The sequence below is a fragment of the Schistocerca nitens genome, chromosome 9 (assembly GCF_023898315.1).
Source record: "Schistocerca nitens isolate TAMUIC-IGC-003100 chromosome 9, iqSchNite1.1, whole genome shotgun sequence".
Classification (NCBI taxonomy): domain Eukaryota; kingdom Metazoa; phylum Arthropoda; class Insecta; order Orthoptera; family Acrididae; genus Schistocerca; species Schistocerca nitens.
Genome location: NC_064622.1, coordinates 5,767,953 through 5,790,352, shown reverse-complemented (window position 1 = coordinate 5,790,352; position 22,400 = coordinate 5,767,953). Strand labels below are relative to the sequence as shown.

Sequence of the window (22,400 nt, the reverse complement as noted above, 5' to 3'; positions counted from 1 at the left end):
TTTCATATCAGCGCACATGCCGCTGTAGAGTGAAAATTTCATTCTAGAACCAGTCTTCTGATTGGTATGATGTGACAAGCGACGAATTCCTCTCCTGTGCCAACAACCTCTTCGACTCGGAGTAACACTTGCAACCTGCGTCCACAATTATCTCTTGCATGTACTCCAGTCTCTCCCCCTCTTCCTCTACGGTTTCTACTCTCTACAGCGCCCTCTAGAACCGTGCAAGTTATTCCCCGGTGTCTTAACAGGTGTGCTGTCGTCCTGTCCCTTCTCCTTGTCAGTGTTTTCCGCATATTTCTTTCCTCGCCGATCCTGCGGAGAACCTCCACATTCCTCACCTCACCAATCCACCTAATTTTCGACATTCTTCTGCAACACCACGTATCAAATGCTTCGGTTCTGCTGCTCAGAATTTTTCCTGGTTGTACGGCCGTGGTCCGTGGAACTCTTCAATCCCTGACGTTTCGTCCGAGGCTACGTTGGACATCTTCGGAGGTGCTCCTGGTTGTGTCGACTGACGAGTCGGACATCGAAGAGCGGCCTAAATACCGCGGAAAGTGCGCGTGGTCTAGATTTCACGTGCTAGCAGAGATAAACATTGTAAAGATAAAATTTTTTAACTATCGATTATAGTACGTCAAAGATAAAAACTTCTCATCCATTCTGTAGGGCTACAGTCCATATATCGCCGAGTTTCGTGGATTCTTATTTTCTGTTAAAATTATCCCCATGTTTACATATTTCGATGGCTTCTCTATATAGCCGTGGATAATAGTTCGTCATAGTACATAAAACTTCAGTTTCCGAAAATTTCACTACGTGATCACCTGATTGAAGAGCATCTACATCTACATCTACATCTACATGATTACTCTGCAATTCACATTTAAGTGCTTGGCAGAGGGTTCAACGAACCACAATCATACTATCTCTCTACCATTCCACTCCCGAACAGCGCGCGGGAAAAACGAACACCTAAACCTTTCTGTTCGAGCTCTGATTTCTCATATTTTATTTTGATGATCATTCCTACCTATGTAGGTTGGGCTCAACAAAATATTTTCGCATTCGGAAAAGAAAGTTGGTGACTGAAATTTCCTAAATAGATCTCGCCGTGACGAAAAACGTCTTTGCTTTAATGACTTCCATCCCAACTCGCGTATCATATCTGCCACACTCTCTCCCCTATTACGTGATACTACAAAACGAGCTGCCCTTTTTTGCACCCTTTCGATGTCCTCCGTCAATCCCACCTAGTTAGGATCCCACACCGCGCAGCAATACTCTAACAGAGGACGAACGAGTGTAGTGTAAGCTGTCTCTTTAGTGGACTTGTTGCATCTTCTAAGTGTTATGCCAATGAAACGCAACCTTTGGCTCGCCTTCCCCGCAATATTATCTGAAGTTGTTCGTAATTTTAACACCCAGGTACTTAGTTGAATTGACAGCCTCGAGAATTGTACTATTTATCGAGTAGTCGAATTCCAACTGATTTATTTTGGAACTCGTGTGGATCACCTCACACTTTTCGTTATTTTGCGTCAACTGCCACGTGCCACACCATACAGCAATCTTTTCTAAATCGCTTTGCAACTGATACTGGTCTTTCGATGACCTTACTAGACGGTAAATTACAGCATCATCTGCGAACAACCTAAGAGAACTGCTCAGATTGTCACCCAGGTCATTTATATAGATGAGGAACGGCAGAGGTCCCAGGACGCTTCCCTGGTGAACACCTGATATCACTTCAGTTTTACTCGATGATTTGCCGTCTATTACTACGAACTGCGACCTTCCTGACAGTAAATCACGAATCCAGTCGCACAACTGAGACGATACCCCATAGGCCCGCGGCTTGATTAGAAGTCGCTTGTGAGGAACGGTGTCAAAAGCTTTCCGGAAATGTTCCGCCACGGCTGATTTGTCTGCTTTCCCGAGTCGGCAAGGACTTTTATGCTCCTTCAACCGTGTATTCACACTTCTCTTTGTAGTTACAATGTAGACCTTGCCACACGTACACTTGCAGCCAGAGGGGGACGTTTATCCTTAACGGAACAAAGTGCTTGGCCTATTTTGTTCAAATGTTCAAATGTGTGCGAAATCTTATGGGACGTAACTGCTAAGGTCATCAGTCCCTAAGCTTACACACTACTTAACCTAAATTATCCTAAGGACAAACACACACACCCATGCCCGAGGGAGGACTCGAACCTCCGCCGGGACTAGCCGCACTGCCTATGACTGCAGCGCCTCAGACCGCTCGGCTAATCCCGCGCGGCGCTTCGTCTATTTTCTTAGTTGGTCTGAAAGTCGGTAGAACGTCATGTTTCCTTAGAATCTTACTGATCTGATCCGTCACTTTCTTGATGAAGGGTAGAGAAACCGTGTTCTTCCATCGCTGTGTCCTAGCCTTGTCCTTAGGCCTCCTGTTATTCGCTCGCAAAACTCTATTTATTTCCTTACTAGAGTACCCATTCTTCTCAAAAGCCTGCTTTAGATGTTTTAACTCGGCGTCCAGGTGTTCCGGCGTACAAATCCTTTTAGCTCTGTTCACTATACTTTTAATTACACCTCTTTTCTGTTGTGGATGATGATTGGAATCCCTATGCAAGTATCTGTCGGTATGTGTAACCTTCCGAAAGACTTTATGTTTCGAGCTGCCATCAGTCTGCCTCATGACGAAAACACCCAAGAAGGATGTTGCACTGTCTTTTTCCATTTCCATGGTAAACTGGATTTTTTGATTTATATTTTTTAAATAACAAAAGAATTCCTCTAAAGCTTTTTTGCCATGTGACCAAACAACAAACGTATCATCCGCGTATCGATACCATCGACATGGTGTCTTACTCGCTTTTTCCACAGCTAATTGTTCGAATTTTTCCATGTAAAAGTTAGCAATCGTAGGACTCAATGGGTTACCCATGGCCACACCTTCAACCTGCTAATAAAACTCGTCTTCCCCCTGGAACTGACTAGAGGTAAGGCAGGGTCTGAAAAGAGCAGCTGATTTTTTTTCACTACCATGCAATGCTGTTTTCCAGAGTACGTTCTCAGAAATTTCTTCCTCAAATTACGGTCTAAGTTTGATACTAGCAGACTTCTCTTGGCCGGGAATGCTTTATTTGCCAGCGATAATCTGCTTCTTATGTCCCCCTTGCTCCGTCCGTCATGGGTTATCTTGGCGCCTACGTATCACATTTCCTTCACTTCATCTACTTCTTCATCACCAATCCTGATTTAAGTTTTTCGCAGTTCACATTTTTGCAACTTCCCATTACTTTCGTTTTTCTTCGATTTGCTCTCAATCCGTACTTTGCACTCATTAGACTATTAATTCCATTGTACAGCGCCTGTAATTCTTCTTCACTTTCACTAAGGATACCAATACCGTCAACAAATCTTATCACTGATATCCTTTCACGTACAATTTTGACTTCGCTTTTGAACCTTCTTTTATTTCCGCCATTGCTTCTTCGATGCATAGATTGAACAGTAGTACATCCCCGTGTTACATTCTTTTTAATTCGAGCAAGTCGTTCTTTGTCTTTAAGTCTTATTGGTCCATCCTGGTTGTTGTACATATCGAATATTACCCGTCTTTACCTATAGCTTACCCCTATTTTTCTGAAAATTTCGAACATCTTGCAACATTATACACTGTCGAACGGTTTTTCCAGGCTAACGAATGCTATAAGCGTGTCTTCATTTTTCTTCAGTCCTTCCATTATCAGTTGCATCGTCAGAATTGCATTTGGTGGCTTTACCTCTGCTAAAGCCAAACTCATCGTCATCTGAAACTTTCTACCAGATTAAAACTCGGGATCTTTACCTTTCGCGGCAAGTGCTCTACCAGTAGCAAACAGTTTTAATCTGCTAGGAAGATTCATATCTGCGCACACTCCGCTGCAGAGTGAAAATTTCATTCCGACCGTCATCTATTAGATCCTCAATTTTCTTTTCCATCCTTGTGTATATTTTATCTATATAAATTGAAGCGGCGAGTGAAATTTTTTTGACAAGGCTGGGAGTCGAACCCGTGTCTTCTGCTTACAAGGCAGGTGCGTTAGCCACTTTGGCACAGCGGTTCACACAACTTCACGGATTACACTTACATGCCAGCCCCCTCGCACCAAATTCTCACTGCTGCCGCAGTCTACTTTTAATTCTTCCATACACACGAACAGAATTTCCGACGCTCTGCATGTTCTGGAATAGCATCTCAGCGTCAAAACTAAATGGGGGATCCAACCGGAAATCCAGGTTCATGTACTTATACAAATGAAATGGCACAATTTCAGAGCCTTTGCTGGTCTCATACAGATATTACTTTATGTATATAGACTGAAGCGGTGAGTGGAAATTTCTGCTCAGGCTTCGTTGTATTAATTTTCTCAGGGAGACCGCCAAAGTCTTGGTTCAGCTGCAAATGGGGTAAGTTTCTCTTGTGATTTGGATAGGTCTCTTGCAACTGATTGGCAACGTTTCTCTCCAGAAAGTAAAAAAAAAAAAAAAAATCTGAAGCACACTACGTGATCAAAAGTATCTGGACACACCCAAAAAGATACATTTTTCATATTAGATGGATTGTGCTGCCACCTACTGCCAGGTACTCCACATCAGCGACCTCAGTAGTCACTAGACATCGTGAGAGAGCAGAATGGGGCGCTCCGCGGAACTCACGGACTCAGAACGTGGGCAGGTGATTGGGTGTCACTTGTGTCATATGTCTGTAGCGAGATTTCAACACTCCTAAACATCCCTAGGTTAACTGTTTCCGATGTGATAGTGAAGTGGAAATGTGAAGGGACACGTGCAGCACAAAAGCGTACAGGCCGACCTCGTCTGTTAACTGACAGAGACCGCCGACAGTCGAAGAGGGTCGTAATGCGTAATAGGCAGAAATCTATCCAGACCATCACACACGAATTCGAAACTGCATGAGTACCCATTGCAAGTACTACGACAGTTAGGCGGGAAGTGAGAAAACTTGAATTTCATGACATAAAACATCCGGGCTGATAGGCCGTGGTCGAAGTATAAAACTCTCTCCTGACGTTTCGTCTCCGACTGCGGGAGACATCCTCGGAGGAAAAGCGGCGCCGCTTTACCTCCGAGGGTGTCTCCCGCAGTCGGAGACGAATCGTCAGGAGAGAGTTTTATACTTCGACCACGGCCTATCAGCCCGGAAGTTTTACGTGAAGACAATACCGGCCGTGAAAGCTTACATTGTATGATTGAATTTCATGGCCGAGCGGCTACTCATAAGCCACACATGACGTCAGTAAATGCCAAACGACGCCTTGCTTGATGTAAGCAGCGTAAACATTGAACGATTGAACAGAGGAAAAACGTTGTGTGGAGTGGCGAATCACGGTACACAACGTGGCGATCCGATGGCAGGGTGTGGGTGTGGCGATTCTGGGATGGCGATTGCATCTATTAACAGGATCGAGCACCTGTTCATAATGCACTGCCTGTGGCGGAGTTGTTACAGGACAATAACTTCCCTGTAATGGACTGGCCTGCACAGAGTCCTGACCTGAATCCTAGAGAACATCTTTGGGATGTTTTGGAACGCCGACTTCGTGCCATGCCTCAGCTATCGACATCGATACCTCTCCTCAGTGCAGCACTCCGTGAAGAATGCGTTGCCATTCCCCAAGGAACCTTCCAGCACCCGACTGAACGTACGCCTGCGAGAGTGGAAGCTGTCATCGCTAAGGGTGGGCCGATACCATATTGAATTCGAGCGTTACCGATGTGGGGCGCCACGAACTTGTGAGTTATTTTCAGCCAGGTGTCCGGATACTTTTGATCACATAGTGTATCTTACTGAGTCTTTCACGCTCGGCGTGAAATTCCTCTACCAGCTGTACGCGCACGAACGCTGTTACGTTTCGTGGGAGGACAGCTGAAGGCTGCCCGCGACTTGATGTTAGCTGTGACTGGTGAATGCGGGCCGCGTGTTTGTTGCAGTGTGGGAGGTGTCTTCGGGCCCGGAGCGGTGGTCGCGCTGCACCGAGGGCCCGTGCCGCTGCCGCCCGGAGACGCTGAGCCTCAGCTGCTGGAGGATGCAGCTGCGGGAGCTGCCGGCGCTCCAGCTGGTGCCGACCGACGCCCGCGCCATGTGAGTCTCAGAGAGAGCCTGCCTGAGTCTGCCTGCCTGCCTGCCTGCGCGCTCTGCGGGCAGCGGTTATCAAAGCACAGGGTGACACTGAAAAACGGCAACATCTCCACAACCCAAAAAACTAGAAGTAATGAAGGAGAGAAATTACATTCCTAGTAATTGAAACCTTCGCAACACCTCCGTTGCTCTGGTCGAATAGCAGCCCAATATTTATTATTAACATGACCGCGAACCTAATGGAGCTGGTAATCGGAATTGACTGCTAAGGAAGTTGTTACTTTCCAGTTCGTCCTGTTCAATACCATAATACTGAACGTATGGTAATAAGGAACACGAACACAGTTTTACTAATTACGAACTTATATTCTTCTTCTCAAAACTCAAAAAGGAGACAGCCACTGCCTTCGTCATACATATCTAATTACGGCTAATCTCTGCACAGGCTTTCTTCATTTACCATTATCGTCACACGCTAATCCATCACTGCATCCGACACTGCAATCCAAGGTTAGGTCGGCGCGTTAGGCGCGAAACTAAATATCGGCACCAGTAACGTCACTGATCACTTTTATAGTGATACTTCTTCACTTTCCCGGTATTTATTTATCATTTAGGGGTCTAACCGCGGCGATGGTGACACCCTTCTCGGTTAAAAACCCTGTATTCCAACATTGTCCTCCACACACACACCATTCTCGCCAACCACTCTGGCGCATCTCGACACTCGCTCTCGCAACACGTCACAATCGATTGTTCGCCCTATCGACCTGTTCCGAGTCCAAAGTTATAGTAAGGGCCTACGGACCCCTTACACCTTACACCTTACAATTTTGCCATTTAAGAAACACTGATGGCATTTATCATTTTTTCAAAAAATTACGTCGTTTAAGTGGCGTCCTCCTGTACGAATACATTCGTGAAATTTGCTGTCGAGATTCCTCATTGACCGATGCGACATCTCAGCTGGGGTACCGTGAATTGCACCCCAATTCTCTGTTCTAACTCATCCAGGGTTCTCGGTCGAGTCGTGTAGACTTTGCTCTCGAGGTAGCCCCACACACACACACACAAAAAAAAAAAAAAAAAAAAAAAAAAAAAAATCACGAAGGGATAACTCTCGCGATCTAGGGCGCCAGGGAATGTCACCGACACGGTTCCCATACAATTCTCGTACGTATGCCAGTGATTGCCGTGTAGTGTGTGATGGCGCTCCCTCCTGTTGAAACCAGCCTTCTTCAACGTTAAATTTTCCCTAAAGCCGTCGGCACACGCACCGTGCTGTCGAACGTTAACGTTGAGCGTGCCAAGTTCAACGTGCTGCTGAACGCTCAGGAACGATGCGCCTTGTGCACACGGTACGCGGGCCCCAACGTGCTATACACGATTGCAACGCACTCCAGCGGCAGTCGAGGGATGTTTCTAGTTCGTAAATCACACTGTTTATTCAACGGGCGCGCGTAAAATTGCCACGTTGGCTCTATTAAAACGCACGCTTCCTCCATCGTCCACGAAAAGGAAAGTACCATGTCCAATCAATAAGGACACAGGCTTATAAAAGTTCCATTACAAACAGTGCGTTACAAATTTGGAATAATTCTCCGCATAACATAAACATCATTTCATCATTCCCACATTTTAGTAAAACACCAAGATCAATCTTACTTGATCACTGTTCCTACCCAGTAGCAGAATCTTTGCAACATGTCAATTACGAGCCGTAAAAGAAGAAGGGGGAAAATATCTTTATACAAGTAGCGCAAGCTGTCATTTAGATTAAGCCAATTGAACATAGTCACCCCTCAAAAATAAGGTTAACTTGTATATACATAACATCAAATATTATAGTCTATACTTATATTAAACTAATAATACAGTATCAGAACCTAATAAAAACGCGAATTGTTGTTGTTGTTGTGGTCTTCAGTCCTGAGACTGGTTTGATGCAGCTCTCCATGCTACTCTATCCTGTGCAAGCTTCTTCATCTCCCAGTACCTACTGCAACCTACATCCTTCTGAATCTGCTTAGTGTATTGATCTCTTGGTCTCCCTCTACGATTTTTACCCTCCACGCTGCCCTCCAATGCTAAATTAGTGATCCCTTGATGCCTCAAAACATGTCCTACCAACCGATCCCTTCTTCTAGTCAAGTTGTGCCACAAACTCCTCTTCTCCCCAATCCTATTCAGTACCTCCTCATTAGTTATGTGATCTACCCATCTAATCTTCAGCATTCTTCTGTAGCACCACATTTCGAAAGCTTCTATTCTCTTCTTGTCCAAACTGGTTATCGTCCATGTTTCACTTCCATACATGGCTACACTCCATACAAATACTTTCAGAAACGACTTCCTGACACTTAAATCTATACTAGATGTTAACAAATTTCTCTTCTTCAGAAACGATTTCCTTGCCATTGCCAGTCTACATTTTATATCCTCTCTACTTCGACCATCGCCGGCCGGAGTGGCCGAGCGGTTAAAGGCGCTACAGTCTGGAACCGCACGACCGCTACGGTCGCAGGTTCGAATCCTGCCTCGGGCATGGATATGTGTGATGTCCTTAGGTTAGTTAGGTTTAAGTAGTTCTAAGTTCTAGGGGACTTATGACCACAGCAGTTGGGTCCCATAGTGCTCAGAGCCATTTGAACTTCGACCATCATCAGTTATTTTACTCCCTAAATAGCAAAACTCCTTTACTACTTTAAGTGTCTCATTTCCTAATCTAATCCCCTCAGCATCACCCGATTTAATTTGACTACATTCCATTATCCTCGTTTTGCTTTTGTTGATGTTCATCTTATATCCTCCTTTCAAGACACTGTCCAATCCGTTCAACTGCTCTTCCAAGTCCTTTGCTGTCTCTGACAGAATTACAATGTCATCGGCGAACCTCAAAGTTTTTACTTCTTCTCCATGAATTTTAATACCTACTCCGAATTTTTCTTTTGTTTCCTTTACTGCTTGCTCAATATACAGATTGAATAACATCGGGGAGAGGCTACAACCCTGTCTCACTCCTTTCCCAACCACTGCTTCCCTTTCATGCCCCTCGACTCTTATAACTGCCATCTGGTTTCTGTACAAATTGTAAATAGCCTTTCGCTCCTTGTATTTTACCCCTGCCACCTTCAGAATTTGAAAGAGAGTATTCCAATTAACGTTGTCAAAAGCTTTCTCTAAGTCTACAAATGCTAGAAACGTAGGTTTGCCTTTTATTAATCTTTCTTCTAAGATAAGTTGTAAGGTTAATATTGCCTCACGTGTTCCAACATTTCTACGGAATCCAAACTGATCTTCCCCGAGGTCCGCTTCTACCAGTTTTTCCATTCGTCTGTGAATAATTCGCGTTAGTATTTTGCAGCTGTGATTTATTAAACTGATTGATCGGTAATTTTCACATCTGTCAACACCTGCTTTCTTTGGTATTGGAATTATTATATTCTTCTTGAAGTCTGAGGGTATTTCGCCTGTCTCATACATGTTGCTCACCAGATGGTAGAGTTTTGTCATGACTGGCTCTCCCAAGGCCATCAGTAGTTTTAATGGAATGTTGTCTACTCCCGGGGCCTTGTTTCGACTCAGGTCTTTCAGTGCTCTGTCAAACTCTTCACGCAGTATCTTATCTCCCATTTCATCTTCATCTACATCCTCTTCCATTTCCATAATATTGTCCTCAAGTACATCGCCCTTGTATAAACCCTCTATATAATCCTTCCACCTTTCTGCCTTCCCTTCTTTGCTTAGAACTGGGTTGCCATCTGAGCTCTTGATATTCATACAAGTGGTTCTCTTCTCTCCAAAGGTCTCTTTAATTTTCCTGTAGGCAGTATCTATCTTACCCCTAGTGAGATAAGCCTCTACGTCCTTACATTTGCCCTCTAGCCATCCCTGCTTAGCCATTTTGCACTTCCTGTCGATCTCATTTTTGAGACGTTTGTATTCCTTCTTGCCTGCTTCGTTTACTGCATTTTTATATTTTCTCCTTTCATCAATTAAATTCAATATTTCTTCTGTTACCCAGGGATTTCTATTAGCCCTCGTCTTTTTACCTACTTGATCCTCTGCTGCCTTCACTACTTCATCCCTCAGAGATACCCATTCATCTTCTACTGTATTTCTTTCCCCCATTCCTGTAAATTGTTCCCTTATGCTCTCGCTGAAACTCTCTACAACCTCTGGTTCTTTCAGTTTATCCAGGTCCCATCTCCTTAAATTCCCACCTTTTTGTTCTTCAGTTTCAATCTGCAGTTCATAACCAATAGATTGTGGTCAGAATCCACATCTGCCCCTGGAAATGTCTTACAATTTAAAACATGGTTCCTAAATCTCTGTCTTACCATTATATAATCTGTCTGATACCTTTTAGTATCTCCAGGATTCATCCAGGTATACAACCTTCTTTTATGATTCTTGAACCAAGTGTTAGCTATGATTAAGTTATGCTCTGTGCAAAATTCTACAAGGCGGCTTCCTCTTTCATTTCTTCCCCCCAATCCATATTCACCTACTATGTTTCCTTCTCTCCCTTTTCCTACTGACGAATTCCAGTCATCCATGACTATTAAATTTTCGTCTCCCTTCACTACCTCAATAATTTCATTTATCTCGTCATACATTTCATCAATTTCTTCATCATCTGCAGAACTAGTTGGCATATAAACTTGTACTACTGTAGTAGGCATGGGCTTTGTGTCTATCATGGCCACAATAATGCGTTCACTATGCTGTTTGTAGTAGCTAACCCGCACTCATATTTTTTTATTCATTATTAAACCTACTCCTGCATTACCCCTATTTGATTTTGTATTTATAACCCTGTAATCACCTGACCAAAAGTCTTGTTGCTCCTGCCACCGAACTTCACTAATTCCTACTATATCTAACTTTAACCTATCCATTTCCCTTTTTAAATTTTCTAACCTACCTGCCCGATTAAGGGATCTGACATTCCACGCTCCGATCCGTAGAATGCCAGTTTGCTTTCTCCTGATAACGACGTCCTCTTGAGTAGTCCCCGCCCGGAGATCCAAATGGGGGACTATTTTACCTCCGGAATATTTTACCCAAGAGGACGCCATCATCATTTAATCGTACAGTAAAGCTGCATGTCCTCGGGAAAAATCACGGCTGTAGTTTCCCCTTGCTTTCAGCCGTTCGCAGTACCAGCACAGCAAGGCCGTTTTGGTTAATGTTACAAGGCCAGATCAGTCAATCACCCAGACTGTTGCCCCTGCAACTACTGAAAAGGCTGCTGCCCCTCTTCAGGAACCACATGTTTGTCTGGCCTCTCAACAGATACCCCTCCGTTGTGGTTGCACCTACGGTACGGCCATCTGTATCGCTGAGGCACGCAAGCCTCCCCACCAACGGCAAGGTCCATGGTTCATGGGGGAAGAAAAAAAACGCGAATGACAGGAAAAAAAAGATTGGCTCTGTCAGGACGCGAACCACCGCCCCAACAAAACAACTCCTTGAAGAACAGTGACGCTATTCACTACGCTAAACCAACATCACACTTTTCGGATCAGATCATAGTATCTCACCGTTAGTAAAAACCTTAATCGCAGGTAATTATGTTACTAATAGAAATTTAATTATAACAAATTGTACCAAGAACAATACGTTTTGGGTGGATCTTCAGTGTGTCGCTGCCTTCAAACAGCCTACTCTGATAATACGCAAGTTACAATAATTCTTTGGCTTCGAATATGATGTTTCTCATTATTTTATTGGATCGAATCACACAACTAAAAACGGGTTTTCCAGTGATTCTCAATTTGCTGGTGCTCAGAAGCGGCATATAAATACATATAGGCTTGCAATGAATGCCAATATGGCGCCTCACAACTCTGTACTGAAGGAGACGGCGTGCTTGTGACGTAGGTGGCGTTGTGCCATCTCATTGGTCAACGCTCAGAATATCTGACATACCAGATATTGCTCTGCACGTTCGGAAAGACTCGACGCTATGACGTCAGGAACTGGGCACGCTAAACGCTCGGATGCACGGTCCGTGTGCCGACGGCTTAAGACATGTAAGTCTCTAATTTATCTACGATAACTTTGGAAGCTGTACATGTGAATTAAAATCTGCACTGTGGCTGGGACTCGAACCGGGGTCTTCTCGGATATTAGGCAAATATGCTGACTATTACACCACCAAAGCATTAATGTAAACATAGCTGCACGAACTATCCAACTCAAGTACCTCCCAAACACAAACACTAATTCACATCTCGCCTTGTATTGTCACTATTACCAGGGCTCTCCGACACTGGACTAGAACCCTTGCATTGGACGTCATGGAGAAGTGCTGTATTACGTGTTATCGTATAGAGCTTAAATTAAATTTTCGCTGAGACATTTAAGTCTCTAATTTACCTACGATAAACGAGCCCCAACCGCAGCACAAATTTTAATTCACTTCTTCAGCTTCCAACATTATCGTTTGGAAAGTTGTTCAATTCAGGTGTAACGAAAATTCGTAACATCTCCACGTAACGGTCGGCATTCACTGTTGTTGTGTTTCCCTGTTCATTTGCGAAAGAATACTGTCCGACGATCCACTGCGATGAAACACCACAACTTACTGTCACTTTACTAGCGCGTAAAGGGCGCTCGTGAACGTAATTAGGATTTGTGTTTGCCCAGTAACGATAGCTCTCTTATTCACATAACCTGTGGCATGAAAATGTGCCTCATCCGACATCCACAACGTGTTCACAAATTCATCGTCATTATTTTTGTTACCATTTGTTGACAGAATCCTAATCGTAAACGGTAACCGTTCTCCTTCAGTTGTTGCACCATCTGTAGTTTCTACGGATGAAATTTTAAATCAAGATGAAGAATTCTGCGAACACTCTCTCGGGACATTCCAACCACTGCTGCTTCCTTACGAATTGTTCACCGTGGGCTCGTAGGGGGTAAGAAAGACTCGCGTACAACATCAATGTTCGCTGGACAAGCACACTTCTTGGTCGTCCTGTTGGTTTCTTCTTGACGGCAGATCCAGTCTATTGAAAATTATAAATCCAAGATTTTATCGCGTGTTTCGACGGAAGGGCATCATGACGTCCTAAATTATAAAAACGTCGAAACTCCCTGTGCGCCGCTACCAAACTATCACTGTTTATAAAACATGTTTATGGCTAACGCATGCTGTTTTCCGTTCCACTGATAAATGATTTCTGAAATGGCGGACTGCTTACTCGCTGTCACGAACCCGCAGTGCTGCCACCTGCCCATGGCTGCCACTACTCGTTCTAAACATTCCCGTTATTCTGTGCCACCCTGTATAGATGCGCGTAGGTATTCTAAGTCAACGTTACATGTACGAGCGCAAAATAATTTTATATAGTCTCATGTCGAGTGCTTAAAGGTGCTCCAGGTGTGGGGCAAGTTTACGCACTATGGGGCCAGGTATACGAATATCAAAGAACACAATAGAGACTAAAAAAGTACAAAACAAAACTTTTCAAAACTTGTTTATTGGCAATAAAAAATTACAGGCTTACTTGCCCCAACTAACGTGCTAAACCACAACAATGTTACGTAATAAAATAATAAGCAACCAGTCGGATAAAAGAAATTTAATTTCTTGACCGGTTTCGGGTACTGAGTTCATCCCATTATTTGCGAGAGTCAGTCATAAAGTGCATACAACACAATGGCTTACCCTTAAAAATATATATACAGGTACAATAAGTAATACAATACTGAATCCATTAATACAATAAGAGCTCTTAGATGCCTACATGTAGTTCGCAGTGTCTACATAAAACTGGTACAAGGAAGCTTCTTTGTACTAGTTCACAGTGTCGGCATAAAAGTTCGTGGCTACCTCGGAGATGCTGTGTCCCATCGCTCGCGCGCCGACTATAAACACCACGTTCAAACTTACTTAAATCTTGATACCCTGTCATTGTAGCAGCAGTAACCGATCTACAACTGCGCCAGACACTTGTTTTGTATATGTGTTCCCGACCGCAGTGCCGTATTCTGCCTGTTTACATATCTCTGTATTTGAATACCCATGCTTAAACCAGTTTCTTTGGTGCTTCAGTGTATCTACATCTACATCTATACTCCGCGAGCCACCTTACGGTGTGTGGCGGAGGGTACTTATTGTACCACTATCTGATCCCCCCTTCCCTGTTCCATTCACGAATTGTGCGTGGGAAGAACGACTGCTTGTAAGTCTCCGTATTTGCTCTAATTTCTCGGATCTTTTCGTTGTGATCATTACGCGAGATATATGTGGGCGGTAGTAATATGTTGCCCATCTCTTCCCGGAATGTGCTCTCTCGTAATTTCGATAATAAACCTCTCCGTATTGTGTAACGCCTTTCTTGAAGTGTCCGCCACTGGAGCTTGTTCAGCATCTCCGTAACGCTCTCGCGCTGACTAAATGTCCCCATGACGAATCGCGCTGCTTTTCGCTGGATCATGTCTATCTCTTCTATTAATCCAACCTGGTAAGGGTCCCATACTGATGAGTAATACTCAAGAATCGGACGAACAAGCGTTTTGTAAGCTACTTCTTTCGTCGATGAGTCACATTTTCTTAGAATTCTTCCTATGAATCTCAACCTGGCGCCTGCTTTTCCCACTATTTGCTTTATGTGATCATTCCACTTCAGATCGCTCCGGATAGTAACTCCTAAGTATTTTACGGTCGTTACCGCTTCCAATGATTTACCACCTATGGCATAATCGTACTGGAATGGATTTCTGCCCCTATGTATGCGCATTATATTACATTTATCTACGTTTAGGGAAAGCTGCCAGCTGTCGCACCATTCATTAATCCTCTGCAGGTCTTCCTGGAGTACGTACGAGTCTTCTGATGTTGCTACTTTCTTGTAGACAACCGTGTCATCTGCAAATAGCCTCACGGAGCTACCGATGTTGTCAACTAAGTCATTTATGTATATTGTAAACAATAAAGGTCCTATCACGCTTCCTTGCGGTACTCCCGAAATTACCTCTACATCTGCAGATTTTGAACCGTTAAGAATGACATGTTGTGTTCTTTCTTCTAGGAAATCCTGAATCCAATCACAAACCTGGTCCGATATTCCGTAAGCTCGTATTTTTTTCACTAAACGTAAGTGCGGAACCGTATCAAATGCCTTCCTGAAGTCCAGGAATACGGCATCAATCTGCTCGCCAGTGTCTACGGCACTGTGAATTTCTTGGACAAATAGGGCGAGCTGAGTTTCACATGATCTCTGTTTGCGGAATCCATGTTGGTTATGATGAAGGAGATTTGTATTATCTAAGAACGTCATAATACGAGAACATAAAACATGTTCCATTATTCTACAACAGATTGACGTAAGCGAAATAGGCCTATAATTATTCGCATCTGATTTATGACCCTTCTTGAAAATGGGAACGACCTGCGCTTTCTTCCAGTCGCTAGGTACTTTACGTTCTTCCAGAGATCTACGATAAATTGCTGATAGAAAGGGGGCAAGTTCTTTAGCATAATCACTGTAGAATCTTAAGGGTATCTCGTCTGGTCCGGATGCTTTTCCGCTACTAAGTGATAGCAGTTGTTTTTCAATTCCGATATCGTTTATTTCAATATTTTCCATTTTGGCGTCCGTGCGACGGCTGAAGTCAGGGACCGTGTTACGATTTTCCGCAGTGAAACAGTTTCGGAACACTGAATTCAGTATTTCTGCCTTTCTTCGGTCGTCCTCTGTTTCGGTGCCATCGTGGTCAACGAGTGACTGAATAGGGGATTTAGATCCGCTTACCGATTTTACATATGACCAAAACTTTTTAGGGTTCTTGTTTAGATTGTTTGCCAATGTTTTATGTTCGAATTCGTTGAATGCTTCTCTCATTGCTCTCTTTACGCTCTTTTTCGCTTCGTTCAGCTTTTCCTTATCAGCTATGATTCGACTACTCTTAAACCTATGATGAAGCTTTCTTTGTTTCCGTAGCACTTTTCGTACATGATTGTTATACCACGGTGGATCTTTCCCCTCGCTTTGGACCTTAGTCGGCACGAACTTATCCAAGGCGTACTGGACGATGTTTCTGAATTTTTTCCATTTTTGTTCCACATCCTCTTCCTCAGAAATGAACGTTTGATGGTGGTCACTCAGATATTCTGCGATTTGTGCCCTATCACTCTTGTTAAGCAAATATATTTTCCTTCCTTTCTTGGCATTTCTTATTACACTTGTAGTCATTGATGCAACCACTGACTTATGATCACTGATACCCTCTTCTACATTCACGGAGTCGAAAAGTTCCGGTCTATTTGTTGCTATGAGGTCTAAAACGTTAGCTTCACGAGTTGGTTCTCTAACTATCTGCTCGAAGTAATTCTCGGACAAGGCAGTCAGGATAATGTCACAAGAGTCTCTGTCCCTGGCTCCAGTTCTGCTTGTGTGACTATCCCATTCTATACCTGGTAGATTGAAGTCTCCCCCTATTACAATAGTATGATCACGAAACTTCTTCACGACGTTCTGCAGGTTCTCTCTGAGGCGCTCAACTACTACGGTTGCTGATGCAGGTGGTCTATAGAAGCATCCGACTATCATATCTGACCCACCTTTGATACTTAACTTAACCCAGATTATTTCACATTCGCATTCGCTAATAACTTCACTGGATATTATTGAATTCTTTACTGCTATAAATACTCCTCCACCATTGGCGTTTATCCTATCCTTGCGGTATATATTCCATTCTGTGTCTAGGATTTCGTTACTGTTCACTTCCGGTTTTAACCAACTTTCCGTTCCTAATACTATATGCGCACTATTTCCTTCAATAAGAGATACTAATTCAGGAACCTTGCCCTGGATACTCCTGCAGTTTACCAATATTACGTTAACTTTTCCTGTTTTTGGTCTCTGAGGACGGACGTTCTTTATCAACGATGATGATGTTCTCTCTGGTAAGCCGTCAGGTATTTTATCGTTTCGCCCAAGGGGGGAGGGGGGGGTCCCTCTAACCTAAAAAAACCCCCGTGTGCACGCCACACGTACTCTGCTACCCTAGTAGCTGCTTCCGGTGTGTAGTGCACGCCTGACCTGTCTAGGGGGGCCCTACAGTTCTCCACCCAATAACGGAGGTCGATGAATTTGCAACCATTATGGTCGCAGAGTCGTCTGAGCCTCTGGTTTAGACCCTCCACACGGCTCCAAACCAGAGGACCGCGATCGACTCTGGGCACTATGCTGCAGATATTAAGCTCAGCTTGCACTCCGCGTGCGATGCTGGTTGTCTTCACCAAATCAGCCAGTCGCCGGAAGGAACCAAGGATGGCCTCAGAACCCAAGCGGCAGGCGTCATTCGTTCCGACATGTGCTACTATCTGCAGCCGGTCACACCCAGTGCGTTCAATTGCTGCCGGAAGGGCCTCCTCCACATTACGGACGAGACCCCCCGGCAAGCACACCGAGTGCACACTGGCATTCTTCCCCGACCTACCCGCTATTTTCCTGAGGGGCTCCATAACCCGCCTAACGTTGGAGCTCCCTATAACTAATAGGCCCGCCCTCTGTGACTGTCGGGACTTTGCCGGAGAATCGGCCACTGGCCCAACAGGCGAGGCATCCTGTGGTGGCTCGGAAACGATGTCATCACCACTAGGAAGCACCCCGTACCTGTTGGAAAGGGGTAAGGCAGCTGCCACGCGGCCAGATCCCACCTTCGCCTTTCGGCCAGGCACGCGCGAGCCCACCACTGTCCGCCATTCACCCTGGAGTGATGGCTGACCGGTAAGATGCTCACTGCCGGAAGACGCAGCGACATCAGGGGTTCCATGTGATTCCAAGGCCACCGAAGTAGGCATAGGTCTCACCGCAGTTGCCCCAACGCCACTACGAGCCGACGCCTGCGCCTCGAGCTCGATGAGCCTAACAGACAAGATAAACGGTCGTATCTTCTGAATGAATTGACTTACAACCTTAAGTTTTATACAGAACTAAGGGACGATAGACCTTACTGTGTGACATAAATTTCAACTTGATTCGTCTACCCGTTCATGACGTGAAGGGTTTTTCACAGTCCGACAGACAGACAGACGTGAAGACGGACAACGAAGTGGTCCTATAAGGCTTTCTTTTTTATCGAGTGAGATATGGAACCTTAATTGTGTCTTTCCTGTGGCACAATCGTTGTGAGCTCACCTTTTACTCGTAAGCAAGTAGACCCATTCTGTGAAAACCTGCCTTTTTGGTTGGTTGTATCGTTTGAAGCAGTAAATACAAAGGCAATTTTCATCCTCTTTATCAGACTGCTGCGGGTTGTAAGAGAAAGGGAGAAGAATTAGAGGGAACGTTCGTTGAAACGGGAGTGCTTGCTAACAGACGCTTTGGAAGGTCTAGTTTGTAGGAGGGGCCCGAGGCGAAGGAGAAGACACAAGATGACGGACGACACAAAGGGAAGCGGAAACTGCGTGGATCTGAAGAGCGTGGCAGAAGACAGGGGGATGCGGAAAGTTACAATGTGAAAACGTGCCCTTGGGCCGGACACTAACGATATCAGAAGCAGGCGTATCCACATTTTTTTCTTGTTCTTCCTTTTTGCAATTTCTTACCCTTATCCGTCTTTTCTCTCATAGAACCAATTCCTTCTGCTTGAGATTCATTAGGTTCAAACACCTTTTTTCGCAATTTCAACCTTCTGTTCTCCTGTGCATTTTTCTAGATTGAGTTTCCAACTGCTGTTGCCCCTTACAGTTTCCTTGTCTGGAGTAATGAAGTGTCGTCTGGCTAGGGCCTCCCGCCGGATAAACCGATAGCCTTTTTAGTTGACGCCACTTCGGTGACTTGCGCTTCGATGGAAATGAGATGATGATGATGAAGACAACACAACACCCAGTCCCTCAGCGGAGGAAAACCTCCGACCCACCCGGGCCCCTTCGCAAAGCATTCCGTCGCCCTGACCACTTAGCTATCGGAGCATACATGGATAGTAACGCAAAATAGTGTTACACGCGCGCAACAGAAATACGTAAATGTGGCTCGTGGCTATGTTCGAATTAGTTTCGAAACTACTGCAGTAACTATCAGGCTTTCAAATTATGCAAATGGACCTTGTAGAGTAGAATAATCTCCTGCAACCGAACGAATATTTATTTCTTCTCAACTTTGAAAGGTGTGTTTCCTAGGAGTTTCGATGTTTGAATAGCAAAATTTACTCACCTCGCACAAAAACGCAAATACGGGGGACATTTCATAAATAATGCACAGGATGGCATTGCTATGGATGCTTTGATACAACAACAATGAAAATTACGTCTGATGTGATTGCAAGGTTGAGAAAGACGCAGTGTACTCTAACATAAAATTGACGAGAGGTAGAAATGGACCCTGCACGTGTCTCGAGTACTGTGACTGCTGAGGACCAGAGATCGTACGTGACGATCGAAACTTTACGCCTCAAAAACGCGACAGAAATCCACAGCACGTTAACGGAAGTTTGTGCTAAATTTACGGTGGACGCAGTACAGTTTCACGTTGGGTTTATCGTTTTCGTGGTAATAGTATGAGCGTAGACGACAGTTCAAGACCCGGGAGGGCAAAAACGTCAACAGATGAACGACGTGTGTAACTTGTGGCAGATACTCTTGAAGAAGGTCGCAGTGCAGTGCAGCAAGACACGGAAATTTCTTCAGCATCAGTATTCCGCATTCTGACTAATGACCTGAAGAAGAGAGAAATTTCTGCGAGATGGGTTCGTCACCGTTTGACCGGTGAAGAGAAGCAGAAACATCTGGACATTGCAAACTTGTTCAGACAATCATTGGAACGTGAAGGTCAAGGATTCTTATGTTGAATTGTCGCTGTTGATGAAGGGTGGACTAGAGGCTTTGGACCGGAGATGAAATCACAGTGCAATGAAGGGAGAGCTGCAAATTCTCCATGTCAAAAAAATTTCGCCGCGCTCGATCAAAGCTCAAGCAAATGATGATTTTTTCTTATGATCACCAAAGAAACATATCAACATGATAGAGTTCCTTTGGAACAAGTGTCACAGCTGTGTATTATCGTAACTTCGTGCAAAACCTGCAAATAAAAATGCACAAAACACAACCTCAGTTGCTGGAAGCTGGGCCATTCCACGACAGTGCTCGCCCGCATATCGGCAATGTTGTAGCCCTGAAACTGCGTGAATACAGGTGGGAAGTGTTTCACATCCTCTCACCAGCCCCCCCTATACGTGGACGTCGTTATCTTTCTCTGGAAGAGCTTTCTATCACCGTTACCCGAGACATTCGACAGGTGAACAGAAGTGGTATCCTGAGTGGAATAATAAAGCTTCCGAGATCTAGAGTTTCAGTCAGAGACAAGCAGGGAGTCTACACTGAAGGACCGCAGGGAGAGATATTGAAAAAAAGAAAACATATAAGTAAAAAAATTAGAGTGCATTATTTATGAAATGTCCCTCGTATGTTCTTCGCACTAAAATGTTTACTCAACTGGTGCCGCAAAGTTCGTGAGAGTCCTCAGTAAATGGCAGTACTAATCTTTGACGGTCGGTAGCGCTCTAGAGAGAATGGTTCCCGAGAAAAATGCTCTGAGTGAATGTGCCCGTTGCGTAACCTTGCCCTGGTCTTCCCTACTTACCAGCGTGCCAGTACCGGAGCTTCTTTCCAGTCCATTCACTTATGGAGTCTGGGAAGAGTGACAGTTTAAGCCATTGTGTGCACGCTGTATGTATCTAATTTTTTGCTCGCGACTCCTATTGGAGCGATATGTACTCTGTTGTAGCATATTCGTTAGATTCATCAGTTGCAGCTCGTTCTTGAAACTTTTAAGCAGGTTTTCCCAGGATAGTTGGCGTCTGTATTCAAGTGCCTGCCAATTTCGTTTGTTCAGAATCTCTGTGACACCCACCCTCGGGTCAAACAAACTTCTGACCATTCGTGCTGGTCTCCTTAGCATACATCCGAAGTCCCCTGTCAGTCCCATTTGGTACGAATCCCTAGCACTTGAGCAGTATGCTAAATTGCGTCACAGGGGTATTTTATAAGCAATCTCCTTTGTAACTTCCTGGCAGAAAAAAACTGTGTGCCGGACCGAGAATGGAACACGGGCCCTTTGCCTTTCGTGGGCAAGTGCTCTACCAACTGAGCTACCCAAGCACGACTCACGCCCCGTCCCCACAGCTTTACTTCTGCCAGTACCTCGTCTCCTACCTTCCAAACTTTACAGAAGCTCTCCTGCGAACCTTGCAGAACTAGCAGTCCTGAAAGAAAGGATATTGCGGAGACATGGCTTAGCCACAGCCTGGGGGATGTTTCCAGAATGAGATTTTCACTCTGCAGTGGAGTGTGCGCTGATATGAAACTTCCTGGCAGATTAAAACTGTCTGCCGGACCGAGATTCGAACTCGGGATCTGGCAGAAGTAAAGCTGTGAGGATGGGGCGTGGGTCGTGCTTGGGTAGCTCAGTTGGCAGAGCACTTGCCCGCGAAAGGCAAAGATCCCGAGTTCGAGTCTCGGTCCGGCACACAGTTTTTATCTGCCAGGAAGTTTCATATCAACGCACACTCCGCTGCAGAGTGAAAATCTCATTCTGGAATCTCCTTTGTAGATTGAAACTTTCCTCGCTATTGTACAGGTGCCGAACATAGGCACCTCTGCGTTGTCAGGATGGTACTGTGGAACCTGTAGAGCGTCTTTCGGTGCTAACAAAACCTGATTAGCGAGTTAATATTTATTCACAGTGAGACGGAGGAATTCCGTTGACTCCTATCGTTGCTTCAGCTGGCAGGTCTGCGGGTCAAGCAATACGGCGAAGTATTGTGGGTTGCCGTCTGGCAGGCGAAGCTCTATGCCCCTCACTGCGTTAGAGCATCCTCGATCCTACAAGACGACGGTGACTTGCATTGGCCCATCAGAATGCACTGCACTGTCGTAAGTTATGTAGTCACATGATGATCTTGGCTCTAGTGGACCCGTTGGCCCCAGGAGCCTGGAAGTGGCTGTAGCGATGATCAGGAACAGAGGCAGCGAGTGGCGCTCTTAGCCAGCAGTGATGACGATGTTAGTGCGACACGACCACGAGATGTACTGGAACTGGAAGACCTTCGGTCTCCCCACCAGCGGTGTCATAGGCAGCCAGTGCGAAGTCCATTGTGTGGCAGGTTGGGACTACTTGGATACTGCCACGTCAGGAATGGAAATCAGCGTGTTCACGAAAAGTGCTGGAACAACTAATACATCGATGTCACCGTAACGTAATAATCATTCAGTTGATTGCTTCGGTAAAAACGCCGTCAATCC

The 22,400-nt window shown here is 44.9% G+C and overlaps 1 protein-coding gene across 1 annotated transcript in view; it reads left to right on the top strand.

Annotated features, from left to right (window-relative positions):
* The window catches only part of LOC126203466 (carboxypeptidase N subunit 2), a 182,353-nt gene that overhangs the window by 1,658 nt on the left and 158,295 nt on the right, over positions 1 to 22,400 (top strand). Inside the window, exon 2 of the mRNA XM_049937784.1 lies at positions 5,986 to 6,136. Coding sequence (XP_049793741.1) covers positions 5,986 to 6,136 — 151 coding nt within the window. The remainder of the gene's footprint in view (positions 1 to 5,985; positions 6,137 to 22,400) is intronic.